This window comes from Hippopotamus amphibius, chromosome 1 (genome assembly GCF_030028045.1).
Source record: "Hippopotamus amphibius kiboko isolate mHipAmp2 chromosome 1, mHipAmp2.hap2, whole genome shotgun sequence".
In the NCBI taxonomy this organism is placed as follows: Eukaryota; Metazoa; Chordata; class Mammalia; order Artiodactyla; family Hippopotamidae; genus Hippopotamus; species Hippopotamus amphibius.
Window position 1 is genome coordinate 131,784 of NC_080186.1, and position 23,563 is coordinate 155,346.

The following is a 23,563-nucleotide window of genomic DNA, read 5'->3' on the forward strand; positions in this document are numbered from 1 at the left end:
TTGTTTGTGGGTGGACGGTGAGCCGGCCGCAGCTGCCCGTTTCTCCCTTAACTCCGGAAGTGTCCTGTGTCTGGGACCAAGCTGCCCTGCTTCAGTGTCCTGCCACCCTGCTGGGGGCACTGGGGAGCGATGGGGTGGACCCTGGCGTTGCCCTTGGGTAAGGGGCCAGCTTGGACTCTGCAGACCTGGGGGGACCGAGGGGTGATGCGCAGCAGTTACTGGGGGGCTTTCTGAGCAGGTGCAGACCCCCAAGCCTGTGCTTTGCACACGGCCCTCGCCTCACCCAGCCAGGTACGCTCCCAGGGAGGGCACGAATTGGGCTTCCTTCCCGTGGCCTTGGTGTCATTTCCGGGTCCTGCTCTGAGCTGGGCACACGTCCACTGCAGACCCCACACAGCAATATGAGCCACTAGAACAATAAATGTGTTTTCTGGCCTCTGCGGGCCTGTGGCTGAGTTTCCATCTCTACTTTTCAGGGTCCTTTCGGGTGATTGGGAGGGCCCGGGGCAGCTGTGTGGCTGGGCCGAGGGACTGTGTTGGCATCTGGGGGCTTTGAGGCGGCACCATCACATCCAGGGGCAGGGCTGTGGTGGCCAGTGTCTTACCGCAGCCTCTGTGTGGCATTCCCCCTGACCTCACCGTGGTGGTCCCAGGCACATCTGGGAGGGTCATTGCCTCCCTCCCGGATTCTGGTTAAGCCTTGGGGACCCTGACCTTGACTGGGGGTGAGGGTTGGAGTGAGGCAAGAGAGGAGGCTGCGGGAGGGTCCTGGCTCCCCCTTCTCCAGTTGCAAATGGCTGTTTCAACAGCTGAGAGTAAGCACGTATCTTCTTACAGTCACTGGTGACTCAGAGACAGGCATTTAGGTGGAAACAGGATGTGTGCTCACATGGTGGGGAGGTCTGGAAGGGGGTCCCTGGGCTCAATGAGCTCCAGGCCTAGGCACCCCCAGTTTGATGCAATCACAGACTGGCCTTTGAGCCCCTTCCTGTACAGATTGGGGGCTCTTCATTGGGCCAGGAGAGGTGGGGAGCCTTTCTTCCCCATCCCCCACCCACCAGGCTGGCTGGCCTGTGTGGAGGACCCTGGGCGGGAAACTGGAAGGCTCAGCTCAGCCTCAGGTAGGCGCCAGGTCCCTCCCAGACAGGCTCCGCCTCCCCAGCCCTTGGGTATGGGGCAGGCTGGCCCAGAGCCCCGCCCCAGGAGGTGGGGCTGGAGGCTCAGGACAGAGGGACTGTGACCTGTCGACTGGCTCTACTCAGGCCAGCTGCCACCGCCACCCATGGGGAACAGCCAGTGTGTCCCTCAGGCCCCTAGGAGGCTCAGGGCCTCTTTTTCCAGAAAACCCTCGCTGAAGGGAAACAGGTGAGGTGGGGCAGGGTACGGCCGCGGCCACTCGGTCACAAGGTCTCCCTCGATTTGCCTCGAGGGCCAGGCTGTGAGCCCCTACTTCCCTTGTCCCCAGAGAGGAGGGTGCACGGAAGCTAGCTGGCCTGTTTGGCTCCGAGGCCGGTCCGGATGGGGACACCACTGCCGACAAGATCTTCCACTACCTCCCTGGGACGGTGAGCGGCCAGGCAGTGTGCCCGGGCTTGGAGGGGTGCGGCAGGGGTGGTCTGCATGTGGCTGCGCGCGCGCGCGCGTGTGTGTGTGTGTGTGTGTGTGTTTTCTGTGTGTGCTGGGCCCAGGGTCTCTCCTCTTGGCCCGCGGGAGCCCGGCCCAGAGCACAGCGAGGAAGTGGGTGCAGCCCCGCCCTGGGGAGCTCATGGGCCGAGAGTCTGAGCCAGCAGAGAGCGAAACTGAGACCCGGCACTGAGTCAGTGGGGCAGTGGGGCGGGGACTGCAGGCCAGGCCGCGTGCCCGCCCTGCCTGGGGGCCCTGGTGTCCGCCCCCCACCCCGGGTCCTGGTGCGGGACGGCGTGTCCGGGCACGTTAGAGCCGGACGAGCACGCGTGTCTGTGCTGCTGCGGTGTGGTCACGGGTGTCGGGCTGGTGACGGAGCCGTGGACCGCCACGCCCCTCTGTCACTCGGAGAGACTGAGGGTCTTCGGGTGCACAGTGAGCCAGCCTCTCCCCTGCTCTCGGCCCCGGTTTCTCCAAGGGGCGTCCCTGGGGTGTGCACCGCTGCCGCGTCCCACAGCACCCCCCAGCCACGCCGCGAGGGTGTGGTTCCCAAGCACGTGGTAGGCCACCCCTGAGCTGAGTACCACGTCCAGCCCCCCGTCCAGCTGGCCGAAAGGAAGAGACACCCGCCCTTCAGCCCAGCGCAGCCGGCAAGGGACGGGGCGCGTCTCTGCTGTGTGCGGAGGCCCTGGGGTGAGGGACGTGACCCCCTAGGTTCTTGCCCCAGGAACAACTGCCCTGTACCTCTTGGTCCTCACAGCAGCTGGTGTGGGTTCCCAAGCCTCCTTTCCAAGTGTTCCTGTCAGGCTGGGAAGCCTGGGCCTTGTCTCCTCTCCTACTCCCTGGGATCCCCTGGCCTCGCTGTGGCCAAGTGCTGGCTTCAGAAACCAGGCTGCCTCAGAGAAGCAGAGAGGGCACTTCCGTCGAGGCCTAGCCGGCATTCCTCTGTGTGGCCACGTCTCAGACCTCAGCTCCCTCTGTCCAGGCTTAGGGCACATCGTGTGGTCCTGGTGGTCCTCTCGTGCCGGGACATGGCAGCTGGAGAGGGGACTGGGCTTGCTGAACCTCGGGAGGCGGGGCCGGGGCAGGAGACAGTGCTCCTCGTGCCCTCCCTGGCGGGGGGCGGGGGGGCGTCTGCACCCACGTGGGAGCCTGCCCCGCCCCGGCCCCGAGGCTGAGCCAGGGCCACAGGGCCAGCTGCGTGGCCCCTCCTGCTCCGTGGCCTATTTTTCACGGGCCACATCCGGCATCGTTCCCCACACTGGGTGTGGGTGCAGGAGGCCCCACCCAGAGGCAGGGAGGCCAGGAAGCTGTGTCTGTCTCTTCACATTCCCGGGCTCGCCCAAGGGGTAGCCCCGCTTGGCCAGGGCACAGCAGCCCCAGCCAGCTGCCCAGTGCCCTCCGAGCCCCGACCTCGGCCCCTCCAGCCCGTTCCGCATCCGTCCCAGTCCGACTCCCATTCTGATCATCAAGCCCCTGTTTACAGAGGATTCTCTGTGTGCCGGGGTCAGATGTTGGTGGGCCCTGACCCTCCCTCCCTTCAGCAGACAGGCATTGAACCCCCAGCACACTCCAGGCCTAGGCCCTGGCCCAGCAATGGGCCAGATAGACACAGGCCCTGTTCTCATATCATTCCCACCTTGTGACAGAGCCAGATGACAAGACAAAGACGGAAGAGGCAGAGTAAGTCAGATGTGGCCCGTGCTGAGGCGAAATGTACAGGAGGACCAACGGGCAGGAGTCAGTGAGGCTGGAATGTTGGAAGGGCACCCAGACAGGAGCTCCCAGAGAAGGGAGTCTGAGCCCAGCCCTGGACGGGGTGAGAAGGGGCTGGGCTGCGTGGTCCAGGAAGAGGGGGCAGCAAGAGCAAAGGTCCTGAGACGGGCATGTGCCCGATGTGAGGGGAGAGGGCGGCTCAGCTGTTGCCAAGACCTTGGCCTCTACTGGGAGGGAGCCTGGGGGCAGGCGGCAGTGTGCTGGGCGGCGTGAAATGGGCTCTGATGGGAGTACTGACACCAGGAAGGCTGGCAAATGCTACGGATCAGCCCCGCCCCTCCTGCTAGATCCAAGGTTTATACGGTCACCAGCTGACGCCAAGGTGTGGGAGGGCTTTGAGCACCGTCGCACCCGGACACCTGAAAACCCCTCTGACCAACAAGTCTTGGGAGGCTGAATAACAAAAATAAGGGAACACAGTTAGGAAATAGTGAAGCCAAGGGTTGAATCTCTGTTGAGTTGAAACCTCGCTGACTCCCACGCTAGAGCACGGAGTTCTGTGACCAGCAAGGAGGCTGTGTGTGTGTGTGTGTGTGTGTGTGTGTGTGTGTGTGTGTGTGTGTGTGTGTGTGTTCTGCATTGTTTTCACGTGAAGCGGCTGTGAGTGTGTATAGGATTCTGTGCACACGTGGTGCTGTACGTGTGTTCTTCACCTGTGTATTGTGAGACTGGGGGCGAGGGCTGCAGGTCTCCTGTCAGGCCCGCTCCCCTGAGCTCTGCCCCCACCCCCAGAACATCCCAGGCCTGGAGAGACAGCAAGAAAACCTAGAGCAGCCTTTCCTGAGTGTGTTCAAGGCGGGGCGGCGGAGGGCGCCCGTGAGGAGCCTGGGCAAGGTCGTGCACTACGCCAAGGTCCAGCTGCGTTTCCAGCACAGCCAGGTGGGGGCCGGGCTGGGAGGGGGGTGCTTGAGGGCCGCCCTGGGGTCTCCCCCCAGCCCTCAGACCCTGGCCGCGCTTTCCCCAGGACGTCAGTGACTGCTACCTGGAGCTCTTCCCCTCCCACCTGTACTTTCAGGCTCACGGTTCCGAAGGACTCACCTTCCAGGTGAGGGGAGATGGCAGAGGGAGGAGCTGGGGAAGAGGGAGAGAGCAGCCCCTTGGGAGGCAGGTGGCCCAGTCCTGCCGGGGCGTCCCCCAGCCCGTCCCTCCCGCTGTGCTCTGGCAGGGGCTGTTACCACTGACAGAGCTGAGTGTCCGCCCGCTCGAGGGGTCCCGAGAGCATGCCTTCCAGATCACAGGTGCGCAGAGGCACAGGTGGAGGGTGCTGGCCTGGCCCTCGAGAGAGTGGCAGCACCGAGGCTGCTCCGTGATTCTGGCCGTGGACCGGGTCCCAGGACCTGGGTGGGACTCGGAGCACGTGGAGGGGTCCTGGCTTTTCCTCTGATGGGCACCCATGTATGTGCAAGGCTAGGGTGGAGGGCGGCGGGTTGGGGACCTCCAGAGCCGTACGTGTGGTCATCAGTGGCTCCTCCCGGCACCGGAGGGGCCTTTCCCGTGGCCGCCGGCCTAGCGCCCTCTGCCCCTCCCCCGCAGGCCCGCTGCCCTCGCCCCTTCTCGTGCTCTGCCCCAGCCCGGCCGAGCTGGGCTGCTGGCTCTACCACCTGGAGAAGCAAATAGCCTTCGTGGGAGGGCTGCCTCGCTGCCACCCAGCGCCCCCACAGGTCAGTGCTGGGACCCCCACACCCCTTTCCCATCCCCACCCTCCTCCGCGTGCCCCTGACCCCCTTCTCCCAGGCCCCCCCCGAGGACGAGCTCCCCTGGACTCTGCAGCGCAGGCTGGCCCGGCTGCAGACGGCATCGGGGCGCCACGTGGTGGGCAGCGCCATCTGTGCCTCGAGGGTCAAGCTGCAGCATCTGCCCTCGCAGGTGGGCGGGGGGCACAGAGGCGGAAGGAGGTGGGCGCGGGGTGCAGGCAGCAGGTGGGAGCTAGGCCCCCGGGGGGGGGGGGGTGCCAGTGGCGACCCCACTCTGCCCTGTGACCCCCTCACAGGAGCAGTGGGACCGGCTTCTGGTCCTGTACCCGACCTCCCTGGCCATCTTCTCCGAGGAAGCAGATGGGCTTTGCTTTAAGGTGGGGCGCGCGCCACTGTGGACCCGCCCCAGGGAGGCGCCCTGCACGTGGGGGCGGGAGGGGGCCGCGGCTCAGGAGGAACCTGTCTTTCGGGGCTTGTTGGGACAGATGGCCCCGGCCCCACCCACCCAGCCCGCTGCCCTGGTCAGTCTGGTCTCAGCCTGGCCTGCGCAAGGAGGGTGGCTGCCCTGCCTCACACCCCGTGTCGTCCTAGAGGGTCCTCAGCCGCCAGCAGACCCATCACCTGGGGTGGTGGCGTGGGGGCCCCTGGTGCCTCTGAAAGGGGCCTGTACCTCTGAGCAGGCATCTTCCTGGTGCCTGAGGGGCGTCGTGTGCACGGGTGGGCACAGGCATGAGGGGGAGGGTCCTTTGGGGCCGGAGTGTCTGCCACGTGCATCAGGGCACCTTCTGCTCTGGGGGCGATCATGGCCTTCAGTCACTGAGAAGCACGCGGGGGGCTCCCTCGTGATCTCTCCCCACCCACCGCCGCCTTAGCAGGTGGCCCAGGGGACCAGCCCCCGACCAGTCCTGTGTTGGCCGTTGGCTGGCCTGGCCTCCTTCGGGGTGTCGGCCTTGGCCCCGCCTCGCCCTGTGCCTGGCGTCTGTGCGCCTGCCCAGCTCGGGAGGGCAAGACGGGGCAGCGGGCACAGGGGTCGCGTCCCCTGACTAAGGCCCTGCACCCCCCACGCCCCGCAGGGGGAGCTCCCGCTCAGCGCCCTTCACATCAACCTGGAGGAGAGGGAGAAAGAGATCCGTTCTTTCCTGATCGAAGGTAGGGGGAAGCCAGGCCTGGGAGAGAGGGTGTGAGCCTGGCGGATGCCCAGCCCTTCACCAGGGCCTTGCAGGGGCCACCCTGCCTGCCAGGCCCCCTCACGGCATCTGTGCGCCAGGCCGTCTCATCAACACCATCCGTGTGGTGTGTGCCAGCTACGAGGACTACAGCCAGTGGCTGCTCTGCCTGCAGACGGTCTGCCGCGGGGACCGGGCCTCCCCGCCGCCGGGCCCGGGGAGCTTCCGGGGGCTGCGGGCATCCACACAGGTGCGGAGTCAGCAGGGGAGGTGCTGCCAGGCAGCGGTGAAACAGGAGGGTGGGCCTGGGCACGGGGAGGCGGGGAGAGGAGTCCTGCCACCTGGCTCACCCTTACCCACCGCCGGCTGCCCAGGCTGCGGGCAGTGGCCGAGGCTCGCTCTCCTCAGGCGGACGAACCAGCTGGGACGCGGGGTGCCTGGCGCCCGCCTCCGGCCGCACCCGCCGCTCCCTCCCTGAGTCCTCAGTGCCGTCCCCTGCGGGCTGCCCTGCCCGGCCCACGCCGGTGAGTACCCGAGGGGAATGGGCAGAGGAGGTTGGCGGGGGAGCCCCACCGCGGGGAAGACCCTGGTTCCTCAGGGGAGGGGACTCGGACAGGAGGGGGCGGCTCTGTGTAGCCTCGGAGGGTTATGTGGGAGAGGGCCCCAGGGAACCTTCTGGAAGGTCCTTGGTCCCCACAGGAGCAAGCCAACCCTGGCTGCACCAGCGCTGGTGGGCACAAGGCAAAGCTGAGACGGGGCGGCAGCAGCCGCTCGCCCAGGAGCAAGGCCCCGGGGGAGGGGCCTGGCCCAGCCACCCTGCTGCACCTGGACCTGACGCAGGTGAGCCCAGCCCATCGACCCCGGCTCCGGGCAGGGCTCTCCCTCCTGCCCTCCACCTCCCTGGCCTCCTCGGTCCTAGAGCCACCCAGGGGCCTCTTGCACAGAGAAGGGAGGGCCTGGCCCATTCCAGCTCCAGGAATCCTGTCTCTCTTTTCTCTTGCCTGTAGCTGAGCCTGGAGGACGGCCCTGAGGCCCCAGACCCCTCTCTGGAGACACCGCACTCCCCGCTCTATGCTGACCCCTACACGCCACCTGCCACTTCCCACCGCAAGGTCACAGATGTGCAGGGCCTGGATGAGGTCAGTCCCCGCCCCCCCCGCCCCGGGCGACAGAAAGAGCTGGATGCGGCCACAGCTTGAGGTTGAGAGGGTGACCAAAGCCTGAGGTCTGCTCAGGCCTCCACGGGAGGCTAAGGGGGTTTCTGGGGCAGGGACGCCTTCGCTGCACGGAGGTCCCGGCCCTGGGGCCTCGGTCACCGATGCTCTCCTCACAGTTCCTCAGTGCGATGCAGAGCTCGCTTGCACCTGCGCCCTCGAGCCCGTTCCCCTCGGTCCCCGTGTCCGTGCCTGTCTCTGACCCCAGCTCTGGACTCCCCGGCCCCCACGTGCTCTCTGAGAAGGGGGTCCCCCAGGCCCGGGCCTCTCAGCAGCATCCCAGCTCCATCAGGGCCCGGGGCCCCCAGCCTGCAGACGCCCCTCAGCTTGTGAGTAGCAGCCCCTGCCCTGGGTAAGGGGTTCTGCAGGGGAGACGAAATCCTCTGGGGCCTCCTGGGACCCTGAGGGAGCAGGGGATGAAGGGGTGGGCAGAGACCAAGTATGGGTGGCAGGAAGGGGGCGGGGGTGGGGGGCGCAAGAGGAAACAGTGGGGGTGGAGCCTGGCAGGTTCATGGGCTGCTCACCAAGCCCCCTTCCCGGGGCCCATCTCTCAGACTTGTGGTCGGGTCCCCAGGTCTGCCCTGCAAGGGACGTTCTCCCTGACACCCTGACACCTCCCCCAGGTGAGTGGGGGCCCTGCCTCTTCCTGGGAGAGCTCTGGGTGTTGCTTCCTGAAGGCACATGTATCTCCGCCCTCCCCACCAGAGGGCCGCCCCCCCAGGAGCTACGACAGCGTCCGGGACAAAGCCCTGCCACCTTCCCACCAGCGGTGGCCTCGAGGAGCGCCTGAGGCTGAAGGGGGGCTCATCCAGTGGATCTGATGGCCCCCAAGAGGCTGCTTCTCGGAACCGCCCGCCTGCATCGACCCCGGAGGGGCTGCAGCAGGACCTGGGGCTTCTGTGTGGGGCCACAGGCACTCAGTATCGAGTCGCTGCCTGACCCCAGCGGGTGGAGGGGGCCTCCAGAGCCCTGAGTCACCCGGAGCCCTGCAGGGGTCAGGAGGGCCTCGTGCTCAGGGCACCTTGGCCAAGGTGACGGGACGCCCAGAGGGGTCGAACCTCAGCCTGCCTCTCAGGGGCGGAAGGAGGGAGGGGACGCGGGGCAGGGGCTTCACCTGGGAGAGGGAGGACGGCACAGGCGTAAAGGTCAGAGGGCTGCGAGCGTCAGGTTAGCGAGGGTCAGAGTACGTGCGGCCAGAGGGCACAAGGGTCAGAGGTCAGCAAGGTCTGAGCCACCACGGGCAGAGGGAGGAGGGTGGCCCGGGCGCGTGTGAGTGGTCGGGGGCTGGCTGGGCGAAACCGGCAAGAGACTCGGCGAGAAAGAAGGAGACTTTATAGGTGCTGCGTGTCCACGTGTTCTGTGCTCAGCGCCGCGTCTGCTGCACCCCGGGGACCCTGTGCACGCCGCCTCAGGGCTGGACGCCCCCAGCCCCCAGCCCCCAGCCTAGCAGCCCCCTTGCTCCACCAGCGCCCGTGCCCCGCGCACCTTCCGGTCCTGCCTCCCGCTCCTCTCAGCCCTGGGCGAGCCCAGGCGCCCAGTCCCTGCACCTGGTGCCCTTGACCTCCCCCTCTGCGCCTCCTCCAGAGCTCCCCAGAAGAGGAGCTCCAGTCTCCGCCCTGCAGACCCCCAGCCTGCAGGGCCCCACTGGATACCTGCTCAGCATCCTGGGCAGGAGCCGAGGAAGGCTTGACCACAGACCCCTGGGGCTCAGGGGTCAGAGAGGCCCCAGAGGCCTCCAGCGGCCCGGCACACTTGTAAACAGGGCAGAGAGTCCCTGGGACGCCGGCCCCGCCCCCCAGCCCCAGCCTTGAGGCGCTTGCCCCTGCCCAGAGCTGCAGCTGCGGCCTCACTGCTGCTCCGAAGCGTCTAACTTCCGGTGCCCCGTCGTGCCGCTCCGTCCAACAGGATAACCACATAGGGTTAGGACTCCAGTTAACTCTGGTTTCAGATAAACCGCAAATCATTCCCTAGCGTCAGTAGGCCTCGTACTGCGTGTCTGAGATTCCAATTTCACTGGACGCCCTGTTTTTTGTTGCTAATCTGGCCACCTTACTAACCAGCTCCCTGCTTGGCCCCTACCCTCCCAGCCTTCCAGAATCTCCCCACTCCCAAGTGGAGCGCAGCCTTGGCCTTGGCCACGGACTGGACCCTCAGGTGGAGTCCAAGGGAACCAGGACCGAGGACTCAGGCTCCTTCCTAGACGCTGCAGAACACAAGGGTCAAAGGGCAAGGCCTGAGGGCAGCGCCTCATCTTGAGCACCTGTCCTGCATCTTGAGCATCTTGAGACATTTCCTCACCCTGCGTCTTCCTGGGCTGAGCCTGGGTCCTAGGAGCTGGGGCTGGGGCTGCGGCTGCGGTGCCCCCGGCCCACCTGCCGGCGGAAGTACCGGATGGCGGAGATGGTTCCGATGTTGGCCAGCAGAACTGCGAGAGAAGCACAAGACCTCCTGAGCGCCGGCTCTGTTCCGGCCTGGTCCCTACCCTCCAGCCACACGGCCTAGTCCTCAAAGGATGGGAGGAAGCTGGTCGGGCGACGGTGGGCCAGCAACGCAGGAGATGGGTTAGGGGAGAACCCTGCACCTCCCTGCACCCTTCACCCGTGCTGGCCCAGCAGCTGGGACTGAACACCACTGCCCCTCCGTTTGACTTCTGGACACCAGCCCGCCGCCCACCCACCCCCTCCGGCCCCGCCCCGGGCCCACCAACCTGTCTTCCAGGCATCTGGGGCGTGCAGGTCTGATGTTCTCACAGCCCAGGTAGCAAAGGCTACAAACACCAGGCACATGTCATTCTGGCTGAAGGTAAACGAGGTGAGGGGACCCCGGGGTTCCCCTAGGAAAGAGAAGCATGTCCTGAGCTCCTGCTGCCCCACTCACACATGCCTGAGACACGTCTGTCCTGAGTCACATCCCCCCGTGACGCCTCTGTCCTAAGACACAGGGTAGTGTGTGGCACGGCTGAGTCAGGCTGACTTGGGTGAGTACGTCTGGGGCACCGTTTCCTGGTTTGTAAAATATCTTCCTTAGGGAACGTGAGCCTGACCTGGCAGGCAGCACAGCCTGAGCTGGAGCTGCCCCAGTGCCTGCCTGCTGCAGGGGGCAGGCGCTGCTGCTGTCTGGGCCTGAGCACAGACGTCACAGTCAGCGTGGAGCCAAACCTCTGCTTGGCCTGGGCTGCCCCACCTGGACCGTGTCCTGGGATGGCCAGGAGCTGGTCCTTCCTGCCCAGATCATCCCTGAGGGCCCCCACCAGCTCACAACACAGGGTCCTGGCTTGCCCCTCCCCAGTGGCCCTCTTGGCCGAACTCCCCGGACAGTGTGTTCCCAGGTCCTGAACAGGCCATGGGGCCCCCGCAACACACACCTGCTTGCCTGACGGCCAGGGTGAGCTGCTCCGCAGAGGCTGGGCTAGGCTCCGGTGGGGTGCCAGTCCCCGCTCCCCAGGGAACGGACCTGGCGGGCTCCGTGGCCTGCATCTGGAGAAGGGCAGCCGGCCCCAGCGTGCCCCCTGACGTGTCCTCCCCGAGGAAGTGTTCATAGGCCTCAGGGATGGAGATGGGCATGGCATCTCCTAGTGGAGGGGCCGCAGGCTCAGCCTGTAGGGGTGGGGCCTGCGAGCGGCCCTCCCAGTGCCTCGATCTCTGGGTTTGGCCTTCCCGGAAGAAGAACTCACACACATCTGGCCACTGGACTTCGGCCAGAGCCTGGCCAGCCTCTGCTTCCTCCTCAACATCTTCATCCTCCTCCTCGATGGTGTCACAAAAGAAGAACTCATAGGCTTCTGGGAGGGTCACCGCGAAGCAGCTCCTGGGCCCAGGCCCCGCTGAGGCAGAGGGGGCGGGGCGGGGCAGGTGCTTCAGAATCCGAGGCTGGGGGGTGCGGGGCCCCACTGCCACCGCGTCCCAGGCTCCAGACCCCCTGTGGCCCCCAGCTGCTGTCCTGGGGGCTGTGGCTGAGGAGGGTGGGCCTGAGGCCTCTCCCGACCCTGGCTCCTTGGGGCTGGGCACAGCCATGGAGAATCGTACTTTCTTCTTCTTGGGAGCTCGGGTAGGGCCTACGGGGGGCTCCCCAGCGTGGTGTCCAGGGGCGCCTGCTGAGGGCTCCCCTCTAGGCTTCTGCCGGCCCCCCTCTGGAGACCGAACAGGGCTCAACCCCAGCTTGGCCACGGGGGCAACCTCCACCTCTACCATGTCAGGCCCAGCCTGGGGGATGGGAGCAGGTGTACACACACCCACACCTGACTTGGCCTCGGAAACCAGGTGAGGCAGAGCTGTACGTGGTATATCCTTTGAGACAGGTGTAGATGAATCCACCTCCGGCTGGACCACTGGGCCCGGCATAAGCAGGTCCACATCCAGTCTAGGCTTGGAGGCGGGTGTGGACAGAGGCTCATTGGGTTGAGGCTTGGAAGCGGGCATAGACTGAGGCTTATTGGGTTGAAGCTTAGAGGTGGGTGTAGACAGAAGCACCTCGGGTTGAGGTTCGGAGGCGGGTGTAGACAGAGGCACCTCGGGTTGAGGTTCGGAGGCGGGTGTAGACAGAGGCACCTCGGGTTGAGGTTCGGAGGCGGGTGTAGACAGAGGCACCTCGGGTTGAGGTTCGGAGGCGGGTGTAGACAGAGGCACCTCGGGCTGAGGTTCGGAGGCGGGTGTAGACAGAGGCACCTCGGGCTGAGGTTCGGAGGCGGGTGTAGACAGAGGCTCATCGGGCTGAGGTTCGGAGGCGGGTGTAGACAGAGGCACCTCGGGCTGAGGTTCGGAGGCGGGTGTAGACAGAGGCACCTCGGGCTGAGGTTCGGAGGCGGGTGTAGACAGAGGCACCTCGGGCTGAGGTTCGGAGGCGGGTGTAGACAGAGGCACCTCGGGCTGAGGTTCGGAGGCGGGTGTAGACAGAGGCACCTCGGGTTGAGGTTCGGAGGCGGGTGTGGACAGAGCTGCGTCTGATTTAGCCATTGTGACATCTAGAGGCACCTCCAGGTCGAGCATGGACATAGCGCATGGCTCAGCTCTGGGGGTCATCCCGAGTAGGTCTGTACCCTGCTCAGTGGTGGGGACAGGTGTAGACGGAGCCACACCTGGCCCTTGCCGGGCCACCTGCTCAAGGGCCCCTGCAGGCTCTGGCCCCAGCCCGATCTGCCCGGCTCCTGCTGTCTGCTCTGCTGTCCCCGCCGGGAGACGCTTCCTCCTGGACCCAGTCGGGCTGAGGCCGTCCTCAGGCCTGGCCTCGGTGAGCAGTGGGGAGTCCAGCTGGGCGGGAGCAGGGCCTGTGCCACCTGGGCGCCCACCTCCCCCCTTGGTGCCTGCAGCGCGCCTCTTGTTTCGGCTGGGGCCGCGCGGTGGGGCTCCAGGGCTGCCAGGCGGCTTCTGGGGGGCAGCGCGGCAGCCCGGGGCCTCGGGGCTCCGAATGGGCGCGCCAGTGGGAGCGGCGGCGGGACCCCGGGGGGCTGGGCCCTGCAGAAGCCTCTGCGTCCCGTCAGTGGAAGACACTGGCCCCAGGAGGGGTGAGCCCTGGGCCGGAGGGGCGGCGCCAGGGCTGGGGGACGGCCGAGCTTCTGACAGTGCGGACGTGCTGGGCAGCTGCTGCCCAGCCTCCAGGGCCAGTGTGGGCTCGTGCCAAGACCTGCTGACCCGCTGTCGGATGGCTGCCTTGCCCTCCTCCTCAAAGCCAGGCCAGGCACTCCCCCCAGGAGCCAGCTGCCCCTCGAGAAAGGGCGGGGGCCCTGAGGGGCTGCTGCCACTGCTGTCCCTTTGGTCCGTGTCACTGGACAAGAGCTCATCCCCAGAGGCCAGGCTGGCCTGCAGGAGGCCACACTCCTCGGCAGCGGCCGAAAACTCAGCCCAGTCCTGGTCACTCAGCTGGACGCTGTACTGGAAGTTCTCCATTCTGGGTCAGCGGAGGCACGGGAACCACAGACTAGGCTCTTCACGGACCCAGGCCCGGGGCCCCGGCCCGCGCACGCTGCCACCACCCCACCCACCCCGTGGGGCGTCCCCCGCCTCCCTGGCTTGGGGGCCAGCACGCCATCTCCGTCCTGAAAGAAAGCAGAACAAACAGAGAATCCAGAGGGAAGCCGTGCCGGTCTCAAACCTCATGGCTTCCTGGAGTTAGAAGGCCCAAAATTCCCACTTTCCCTGCTCCCAAACTGACCGCAGAGGACAACGTTACAATGACATATCGTGACAGGCCTGCATTCAAGTTACTGAAGTTCACTCAAAAATAGGGTTCCTTGTGTTTGAGTTTTCATCCCCAGGAGAAATTTTCCTCCACAACGTCGCGCATTTTATGTTCAGCTGGGTCCGCCTCCAACGTTCCTGCAGAGTTGTTGCTACCAAGGCCAACTCTATACAGCAAAGCCCATTTCAAGGACCACCCACCAGGGCTCAGTTCACCTGGGCGACAGTCAGCCCTGGACTGTCCCAACATGCCCCAGGTGGCAGCTGGCCATTGGGGGGAGGAGCTGCAGTGTCCAGCAGGTGACCCGTCTTTGGTGATGACCTTCCACTAACCTTGGCTGGGACAAGCTGCTGGGCTTCCTCTGAGCTTACCAAGGTCAAGCTGGTGCTGGCCAGAGCCCACTCAGGGGTCATCAGGGAAAGCCTGGCTCTGCCCCTGGCCCAGTCAGGAGGTCCCAGAACAGAAATAAGCCTCCTGATTCCCACCAGCCCCCTGCGGCCATCCTCAGGGTCTGTGCCCCTGACCAGACCTGTCCAGCTGGCAAAGGCCCCCTCCCCACATCTCAGTGAACCAAGGCAACCCTACCTGGCTGAGAGTCCCTAACCTCTCAGCCCCCTAAGAGGGGCTGCCCTTTGGCCCTTGGTCAGCTGCCGCTGGACCCAGAGGGGTGGGAGGTCGCGCTGGCCAGACCGGTCCTTGAGATGGAGGTGCCTTGAGACAGGGCACTGTGGCTTCCTGACCCCGCTGCACCTTGTCCTCCTCTCTGGTCCCAGGGGAGGTCCCTGTGGGGGCTGTCCCCTTTGGGATCCCTTAGGGTGCGAATGAGGGGCTGACAGTACTGTACCTGGGACCCCGCAGCCAGTCGGGGCAGCAGAGCTGGGCGTCCAAGCTGCCCGTCCCAGAGCGGCATGGTGCAGGGCTCGCCGTGCAGGCCCCACCCCCATTGCCCAAAATACCACAGCCCCGTGGTCACATGTCTGCTGCCAGGCGGCAGGGTACAGGCCACAAATAGATGGCATTTGAGGGGCTTCCAGCTACGTGAGGGACGCCTTCCTGGTCAGGTCAGATGCCAGTCAGAGAATGCTGACCAGCGGTCGGCCCGCAGGGGCCTCCCTCTCCCACCCGGAAGGCCACTCTGTCGTCCACCTTGGCCCAAGGCTGCCCTCTCCTCTTAAAGTGGTCCCACCTAGTGTGAAAACTCGGCACCCCCACCCCCGACCCTCCCGTTGCCTCACCTGCTGGCAGCCCCCCAAGGCCAGCCCAGGTGCTTCTGGGTCTTAGGGCTTTACCCCGACACCTGTGGGGAGCAGAGGGGGCCGCAGAGAGATGAGCCGGGAAGTGACTGGTCCTGGGTGCTCCTAGAGGTCACTGAATGTGGCCACTGCCAACCGGGGTCAGGGTTTGCACTTCCGTCCTCTGGCCCCGCCCCTGGCAGCATTGTGAAGCTGCTGGTGGGGCTTGGGAGACAAGTGGGCACCTTGAGGGCTCTTGGTGGAGGCGCCCACACGGGAATGGGCTCTGGAGAGGGCTGATGGGGGTCAGGGGAGAGCTGGTCAACTCCTGCCAGCATCTCTCCCGACCTAGGCTTCTGCAATTGGGGCCCAAGGTGGGGGTGGCCACGCAGCCTGTCTCTCCAGGAACGGGGGTCTGGTGCTGCCACCCCCAGGTCGCCAGGAGGAGCTGAGCAGGAGACAGGGCCTCTGAGAACAGCAGCCCCCTGAAGGCACCACCCTGCCCAGCCCCCTGAGCGCTTTTCCAAAATGTGTCCATCCTAAGAGGGGTGCCAGCAGGACCCTCTTTCACAGTTGAGCTTGGTAAGGCACAGAGAGGGTGAGTGACTTGTCCACAGCCACACAGCTAGTAAGTGGCAGATCTGTGTCCCAAAGGCTCTGCTCAGAGCCGTCCTGCCCTGGAGGCTGGTGTTGCCTATCCTCAGGCTGGTCACTGTGACACACACCCCTCCTACTGGGGGACAGAGGAGGGAGTGGGGGGGGGGGTCTGACAGCAAACATCTAAACTAACAGGTAAATAGGGTCATTTCTGACAGCAACGCATGTTAAAAAGGACCTAGAGTGGAGAGGAGGGTGGCCTCTGAGGACGGTCTGGAGGATCGAGACTGGGTGGGTGGAGACGACGAGGGCCGAGTCTTCATGTGGAGGAGGCCAAGTCACCCAGGAAGAGCAAGGTCAAGTGGCACCCTCGGCCACCCTGGGTGGGCGAGCCTGGCCTGGGTTTCTTGTCGCTACTGTGTGTGGGGAAAACCCAGATGTCCCTCCTGTGTCTCTCCTGTGAGTCTCCTTTACTAGTCACCAGAAGTGGGGGGAAGGGGTCCCATGCCAGGCAATTCAGTGACACCAGCTGGGTGTCCAACAGGTTAACTCAATTATGATAATATCTGGAGATGTTTAGGGGCTCAGTCCCACAGACGGCCCCCAACTTCAGATGCCAATGACAAGGTGCTGGTCCCCAGGTCACCCACCACCTCTGTCTGACTTGGCTACAATCAGAGGTTCCCACGATCGCCTGCCCCTTGGATTCAGTTAATTTGCTAGAGCGGCTCACAGAACTCAGGAAACTAACGCTCACCAGTTCATTATAAAAGGGTATGATGAAGGATACAGGTGAGGGTCCAGATGGGAGATGGACAGGGCTGGGTGGGAAGGGACGTGGACGCACCTCCATGCGTCTCCAGCGAGGGATTTTGTAGGGGCTTCCTCACACAGGCGCGATCAGTTATTAGCCCCCTTTTCAGCCCTTCTCCTTTCTCAAGAGGATGGGGGTGGGGCCGAAAATTCCACACTTCTAATCAGGCTTCGTCTTCTGGTGACCAGCCCCCACAGAAGCCTCATTAGAACAAAAGATGCTCCTGTGCTCTCAGCAAGAAATTCCCAGATTTTCAGGCACTCTGTGCTGGAATGGGGCAGAGCCCAGTACCCATGCTCTCTGTCTTCTAATCATCCCACAGTCCACTCCTCATCAGGCCCCGGAGTCGGTGGCTGAGGCTGTGTTGGTCACCTCCGCCACTGAGGGTGGTCCGTATGGGACTGGACATCCTCCCATTGCTCTCCTGTGGATGGTGATTTGGGTTGTTTCCAGTTTGCAGCTATTACAAAAAGTGATGCTATGAACATTCTGGAACATTTCTTTTGGTGGTCTTGGAGAGTTGTGGGGTCAGAGGTGTCTGTCCAGCTCTAGAGGACACTGAACAACAGTTTTCGGGAGTGCCTGCAGCCACACCACCTATGGTCTGTCACCACCTGATGCAGCACTTTCCTTAAGAATGAAGTTATTGGCCATTGGCATCTTCTTCTTCTTCTTTTAATATTTATTTATTTATTTGACTGCGCTGGGTCTTTAGTTGCGACACTCGGGATATTCACTGCAGCATGCGGGATTTAGTTCCCTGACTGGGGGTAGAACCCTGGCCCCCTGCACTGGGAGTGCGGAGTCAACTGCTGGACCACCAGGGAGGTCGCCACTGGCATCTTCTTTTGTGAGGATGTGTGTCTCTTCAGTGCTTCTGCCTCTTTTCTATGCCCTTTTCTTACTGATTTGCAGGCATTTGTTACCCATTCTGGGTAAGGATTCTGTTTCAAATATTTACTATGAATATCTGCCCCGCCCCCCATCTCAGTTTTTCAGTCTCTTAACAGCAGTCTTTCGATGAACAGAAGTTTTAAATTTTAACACAGTCCAAGTTATCAACAATGTCCTTTATGCTTATCATTGTTTCTGTTTTTACAGAACTCTTTGGCTGTCCCCCCAAAGTCACGAAGATATCACTGTGTCCTTGAATGTGTTTAGAGCTTCGTTGTTTTTCCTTTCTCACTGGTACCTCAATCCGCATGGCAGATCTTCATGGACGGTGGGGGATGGGGTCCTGTCACACTTTTTTGTTTCCACATGGACACCAGCGAGCCCAGCGCCACATCCCCACTCCGCAGAGCACACGTGTGTGTCTGTCCCTCTACAGGGGCACAGCAGCAAAGCCCCCCACGGACTCCCCACAAGGAGGAGTCTGGAGGATTGGGGACAGGGCCTTTTCAGCAGTTGCCATGGCTACCCTGGAAGAAGGGAGTACAGGATCCCAGGAGAGGCTGTGGGGAGGGCGCGGTGGACCTGGGTCCTTCTGGAGACCAGCTGTGGCTGGAGTTACGCGACGCGTCCCCTCCCTTCCCTGCCCCCTCCCCAGTCATGGGCCTCCTGCCGGTAAGCGCTCTGGAGCGCACGGGCGCCTGCGCGCTCCGGACCCAGCTCCGCTCTGGGGGCCGTAGGTCTGGGCGGAGGCCCGCGAGCGGGGTGGACGGATGGGCCGCGGCGGCCTCGGGGGAGCTGGGTCGGCGGCACGCGGCCTGCGGTGCCAGGCGGCGCCACCAGAGGGCGCGCGGGCGCCCCCGGAAGTCGGAGGAAAAGCCGGCCCAGCGGCGCGCGGGGGGCGTTGGCCGGGCGCCAGGGCCGCCCCCGAAGCCCGCCGGCCCGCGGCCCTTGGCCTTGAGACCTAAGCTCTGGAAAATAAGAGTCGAGGTTCAACGCGCCGCTGTCACACGCCTGGCAGTCTTAACTGCTTTGCACAGTGTATGGGCTTTTTACTTTTCATTTTTTTAATAGTTTATGGAAGTATTGCTTACATATGATAAACTGCACGTATTTTAAGTGTAAAGTTAGCTACGTTTTGACATGAGTATTCTCCCGGAAAGCCATCACCACCCTCCTGAGAGTGAAATGCCCGTCCCGCCAGGGGTTCCTGAGCCCTTGCTGAGGCAACCACCCCCCCACCCCCCACCCCCGCCCAGGCAGCCACGTGGGCCCGCTGTCCCTTCTGTCACTGCGGTTGGGTGGCACCGTCCAGAACATCATGGAGATGGGATCATACAGTAGGCACGCGTTGGTGTAGTACAGAGAGTGCGGTGTCTGGCTTCTGTCCCTGGGCGTCGTTATTTTGAGATTCATCTATGCCATTGCATATGCCAGTAGTTCTTTTTATAATTAATAAGTAGTGTTCCATTGTTGGACATGCCAAGATTTGTTTATCCGTTCACCTGTTGATGGACATTTGGGGCTATTATATATGAAGCTGCTACAAATATGTGTGTTTAAGTCTTTGTGTGAGCAAGTGCTTGCATTTCTCTTGGGTAAAGTGTTTTCCAGTGTGGTTCCCATTTTCATCCGCCCCAGGAGTGCCTGAGAGTTCCAGTTGCTCCACATCTGCACCGGCACTAGGTCTGGTATGACTTTTTAACTTTCCCATTCTAGTAGATGGTTAGTAGTGTCTCGTGCTTTTAACTTTCATTTTCTTATGACTAATGCTGAGCATCTTTTCATGTGTTTAAATGCATCCAGGAAGTTCCCTGGTGGTCCAGTGGTTATGACTTGGTGCTTTCACTGTGGAGGGCCTGGGTTTGATCCCTGGTCAGGGACCTAAGATCCCACAAGTTGTGTGGCAAAGAAAACAATTTTAAATAAATAAATAAGTAAATAAATAAATACATCCATATGTCTTCTTCCATGAAGTGACTGATCAAATCTTCTGCCCATTTTCTTCATTGGGTTGTTTTCTTATTATTGAGTCTCAAGAGTTCTTTATATATATTTTTTAATAAATTTATTTATTTATTTATTGGCTGTGTTGGGTCTTCATTGCTGCGCGAGGGCTTTCTCTAGTTGTGGTAAGTGGGGGCTACTCTTTGTTGTGGTGCGCAGGTTTCTCATTGTGGTGGCTTCTCTTGTTGCTGAGCACGGGCTCTAGGCGATTGGGCTTCAGTAGTTGTGGCACGTGGGCTCAGTAGTTGCGGCTCAAAGGCTCTAGAGCACAGGCTCAGTAGTGGTGGCATACCAGCTTAGTTGCTCCACGGCATGTGGGATGTTTCCGGACCATGGATCAAACCCGTGTCCCCTGCATTGGCAGGTGGATTCTCAACCACTGTGCTACCAGGGAAGTCCCTCCAATTTTTTAGTTGGGTTATTTGTCTTATCATTGAGTTGAGAGAGTTGTTTATATATTTTAAATACAAACTTCTTTTCAATACACGTGTTGCAAATATTTCCTCCCATTCTATGTGTCTTTCACTTTTTCAATAATCTCCTTTGAAGCCAAAAGTTGTTAATTTTTATGAAGTTCAATTTATCTTTTTTTTTTTTTATCTTTTGTCACTTTTGCTTTTGGAAACATATCTAAGAAGGCTTTGTCTAAGGTCCTTCCTGACCCAAGACCATGAAGAACTACTCCTGTATTTTCTTCTAAGTGCTTTATAGTTCTAGCTCTTACGTTTGTGCATCTCATGCATTTTTAGTTAATTCTCTGTATGGTGTGAGGAAGGGGTCCAGCCTCATTCTTCTGCATATGGATATTCAGATGTCACAGCACAACTTGTTGAAGAGACTGTTCTTCCCTCTGCTGGATTGTCTTGGCATCCTTGTTGAAAAGCAAGTGACTAAAAGTGAAGGCTTTTAACTTTCTGAACGCTCAATTCTATTCCATCCATAAATATGTTCAACCTCATACTAATATCACACTGTCTTGATTATTGTAACTTTGTAGTAACTTTTGGAATCAGGAAGTTTGAGTCCTCCAACTATGTTCTTTTTCAAGATTGTTTTGGATATTCAGGGTCCCTTGGATTTCCATATGAATTTTAGGAGCAGCGTGTCAATGTCTGCAAACATGTTAACTGGAACTCTGAAGAGATTGTGTTGAATATATAGATCAATGTGGGAAGTATTGTCACCTTAACAGTGTTAAATCTTCCAATCCACAAATGTGGAATATCTTTCCATTTATTTGTCTTCTTTAATTTCTTTCAACAATATTGTATGGTTTTCAAAGTATAAGTTTTGCACTTCTTTTATTAAATTTATTCATTCAATGTTTTATTATTTTTGATGTTATAAATTGAATAGATTTCTTATTTCATTTTCAGATTATTTGTTGAAAATGTATAGAAATATAACTGATTTTATTTTATTTTTTTAATAAATTCTATTTATTTATTGCCTGTGTTGGGTCTGCATTGCTGCGTGCAGTGCTTGCTCTAGTTGTGGAGAACCAGGGCTACTCTTCACTGTGGTGCTCCAGCTTCTCGTTGCAGTGGCTTCTCTTGTTGTGGAGCACGGGCTCTAGGCACATGGGCTCAGTAGCTCCACGGCACGTGGGATCTTCCTGGACCAGGGCTCGAACCCATGTCCCCTGCATGGGCAGGCGGATTCTTAACCACTGCATCACCAGGGAAGCCCATAACTGATTTTAAAATATTGATCTTTGTACCCTGCAACCTTGCCTAACTCATTTATTAGTTCTAATAGTTTTTCTTAGTGCATTCCATGGAATTTTCTACATATAAGGTTATGTCATTTGAACATAGTTTTACTTCTTTTTTCCAATATGGAGGCATTTTATTTCATTTTCTTGCCTCATTCGCCTGGCTAGAACTTCCCACACCTTTTGTTTTTTGTTTTTTTGTTTGTTTTTGTTTTTGTTTTGGCATTTCTGGACACTCAGCAGATGTTTCTCATCCGCATTATCTGTAGGTTTTTGAAAGTGGTGACAGGTACGCAGGTAACCAACGTGTAGAGCTTGTCTGGTGAATCTTCATCTTCATTATGCCCACACCTTTGAATACAAGTGGTGGGAGCAGAAATCATTGCTTTATTGCTGTGTTTTAGCAATTTGATTATGATGTTCCTTGGTGTAGTTTTCTTCAGACTTCTTGTGCTTGAGTTTCCTCAGGCTTCTTGGATCTCTGGGTTTATTGTTTATGTCAAAATTGTAAAATTTCCAGTTATTATTTCTTCAAATGTTTCTCACCTCCCCCCATCCTCTGAGACATCAGTTACACATATGTAAGGCCCTTGACGTTGACCACAGCTCACTAATGCTCTTTTCTCCCCCACCCCCATTTTAAATCTGTTTTATTTTCAATAGTTTTTATTGTTATGTTTGCAGTTTACTAATAGTTTCCTCTTCAATGTAGAATCTCTAGTCTGCATTAATCGCAACCAAGGTATTTCTTACATTAGACATCATAATTTCCTAAAAGTTCAACTGGGGTTTTTTGTACCTTCAATGTCTCCAGCACACTCAGTCTTTCCTCTAGCTTCTCAAACATGTGAAGTGCAGCTGTAACAACTGTTTTAATATCTTTGTCTATCATCGGTGACATTTCTGGGGTGCTTTCAATTGATTGACCTTTCTCATTATGGTCAGATTTTCCTGTTTCTCTGCATGCCTGGTAAATTTTTACTGGATGCCAGACATTGTGCATTTTAACGTATTGGGTGTTGAATATTTTTATACTCCTATAAACATTCTTGAGCTCTGTTCTGGGTGCGGTTGCTACTTGGAAGCAGTTTGATCCTTTTAGGTCTTGTTTGTAAACTTTGCTGGGCAGGCCTAGAACAGTGCTGAACCTGTGCTGGTCGTTCCTCACTGTTGGATAAGACCCTGCTGGGCGCTCTGCCACCTGCCCTGTAGTGGCAGGGTTTCCATTCTGGCTGGTGGAGACTGGAACTGTGTCTGGCCCTGTGTGAACTCAGAAGTTGCCATCTAATCCTTTGGGCGGTCCTTTGCCTAGCCTGGAGGAGTTTGTTCACAAGGACGTGCTAATCAGGTTTGGGGGGACCCTCTGCAGCCCTCTGGAGTTCTGTCTCTGGCACCTCTCTTCTTTCTGACACCCTGTCCTCTGAACTCCAGCTGCATTGGTCCTTCAGAACTCTCAGCTCCACCTCCTCAACTCAGGGAGTCTGCCTGGCTTCCTGCCCTGCACTGTGGCCTGGAAACTGTCTCCAAGCAGTCAGCTGGGGCAGTGTGGGGCTCACTTCATGGCTTTCCCACTTCCCAGGGACCTCTGTCTTTCATGGTCTGCAATTTCATATATTTTATCCAGTTTTTTAATTGTTTTAGGCAGAAAGGTAAATCTGGTCCCTGCTACTCAAAATCTTGGCTGGAAGCTGTCATAATGCAGGTTATTTATTTTATTTAATCCTCTCAACCACCCAGCTCCACAGGCAGGTACTATTACTAATCTCATCTTACATTTGAGATTTTGTGACTTGTCCTAGGTCGCACAGTGACAACACACAAGGTCACAGTGACAGCAGAGGTAGGATTCAATCCCAGGCTGTGTCGGACGCATCCCTGAACCACTCGTAGGGAGCTCGAGGCTGTCCTGCACAGGCGCCCCACGTGGAATGTGGGTGCAGAGCGTGGACCTGCAGGCTGGACCCCAAACAGAGCAGACTGAGGAGGCCTGAGTCTGTGTATCTCTGTGGGGAGGGCCCTGGCCGGCTCTGAGAGGCCTCTTATCTGAGTCGGACTCGATTCATGGACTGTGTGTCTCTGACCATGAGATGGGGGTCTCTGGCTCTGTGTGTTTGTTCTCCTCAGTTACCTGCCCAGGTGGGCTGATTACTGGGAGCCCACAGGCAGGTGTGGCTCCAGGAACAGGTGGTAACTGTTTCCCTTTCCCGACTTCCCTCAACGCCACATAGTTGTTCCAGCAACGCAGCCAAGAGACCCGCAGCGGCACCACCTGTACGGGGCGCAGCCGCAGGCCCTGTCAGTGCAGCCGCCAAGCCCTAGGCACCTCCTGGGGCCGGGACACTTGATGAAATAAAATTTATATTTTAGGAATTCCCTCGCAGTCCAGTGGTTAGACTTGGCGCTTTCACTGCTAGGGCCTGGATTCAATCCCTGGAACTAAGATCTGCAAGCTGTGTGGCATGGCCAAAAAAAAAAAAATTACATTTTAAGGCAGGACAAGAGAAAATTAAACATAAGAATCTCTCTGTGTGTTTGTTTGGGCTCCTCCCTCCATGATGCGCCACGCGTGTCTGCATCACACGTGAACCGAGCGCCTCAAAGGTGGGAGCGCCTGCTCCACCATAAAGATCAATTTCTTTTTCTTCTGATGCCAGTGATGTA

General features: G+C 59.6%; 2 protein-coding genes and 1 long non-coding RNA gene across 12 annotated transcripts; 1 reads left to right on the plus strand and 2 right to left on the minus strand.

Annotated features, from left to right (window-relative positions):
* Positions 1 to 52: 52 nt before the first annotated feature.
* Positions 53 to 2,851, minus strand: LOC130860959 (uncharacterized). Its single transcript, XR_009055524.1, has 3 exons — positions 2,368 to 2,851; positions 284 to 409; positions 53 to 185 (listed from the first exon to the last, which is right to left on the minus strand). It is a non-coding gene; the product is annotated as an uncharacterized LOC130860959 (long non-coding RNA).
* On the plus strand, positions 1,165 to 19,264 carry PLEKHN1 (pleckstrin homology domain containing N1). 10 transcript variants are annotated; one of them, XM_057749438.1, is made up of 15 exons: positions 1,165 to 1,365; positions 1,466 to 1,565; positions 4,132 to 4,278; positions 4,364 to 4,444; positions 4,565 to 4,637; positions 4,933 to 5,060; positions 5,134 to 5,265; positions 5,390 to 5,470; positions 6,167 to 6,242; positions 6,316 to 6,509; positions 6,634 to 6,783; positions 6,959 to 7,099; positions 7,267 to 7,398; positions 7,593 to 7,802; positions 8,097 to 19,264. In XM_057749438.1, the coding sequence occupies exons 1-15, from the start codon at positions 1,283 to 1,285 to the stop codon at positions 8,292 to 8,294; spliced, it is 1,926 nt and encodes a 641-aa protein (XP_057605421.1). In that variant the 5' UTR covers positions 1,165 to 1,282; the 3' UTR covers positions 8,295 to 19,264. The 10 variants fall into 10 exon arrangements, with proteins under 10 accessions (XP_057605421.1, XP_057605447.1, XP_057605458.1 ...); XM_057749475.1 differs by having other exon boundaries at positions 1,168 to 1,365; positions 5,170 to 5,265; positions 6,361 to 6,509; XM_057749455.1 differs by having other exon boundaries at positions 1,169 to 1,365; positions 4,415 to 4,444; positions 8,179 to 19,264.
* On the minus strand, positions 9,801 to 13,355 carry PERM1 (PPARGC1 and ESRR induced regulator, muscle 1). Its single transcript, XM_057749378.1, has 3 exons — positions 10,838 to 13,355; positions 10,181 to 10,306; positions 9,801 to 9,898 (listed from the first exon to the last, which is right to left on the minus strand). Exons 1-3 carry the CDS (start codon positions 13,353 to 13,355, stop codon positions 9,801 to 9,803), a joined length of 2,742 nt encoding a protein of 913 aa, XP_057605361.1.
* Positions 19,265 to 23,563: the final 4,299 nt, after the last annotated feature.

Bases quoted from the DNA above. Each gene is read 5' to 3' on its own strand.
- PLEKHN1 (XM_057749434.1), top strand. From the start codon at position 1,283: ATGGGGAACAGCCAGTGTGTCCCTCAGGCCCCTAGGAGGCTCAGGGCC. The intron at 5,471-6,166 runs GTGGGGCGCGCG...CACGCCCCGCAG, and splicing joins CAGATGGGCTTTGCTTTAAG to GGGGAGCTCCCGCTCAGCGC. The intron at 6,784-6,958 runs GTGAGTACCCGA...TGGTCCCCACAG, and splicing joins GCCCTGCCCGGCCCACGCCG to GAGCAAGCCAACCCTGGCTG.
- PERM1 (XM_057749378.1), bottom strand. From the start codon at position 13,355: ATGGAGAACTTCCAGTACAGCGTCCAGCTGAGTGACCAGGACTGGGCT. The intron at 10,307-10,837 runs GTGTGTGTTGCG...TCTCTTTCCTAG, and splicing joins CCTGGCCGTCAGGCAAGCAG to GGGAACCCCGGGGTCCCCTC. The intron at 9,899-10,180 runs GTTGGTGGGCCC...CTTCTCTCGCAG, and splicing joins CCCAGATGCCTGGAAGACAG to TTCTGCTGGCCAACATCGGA.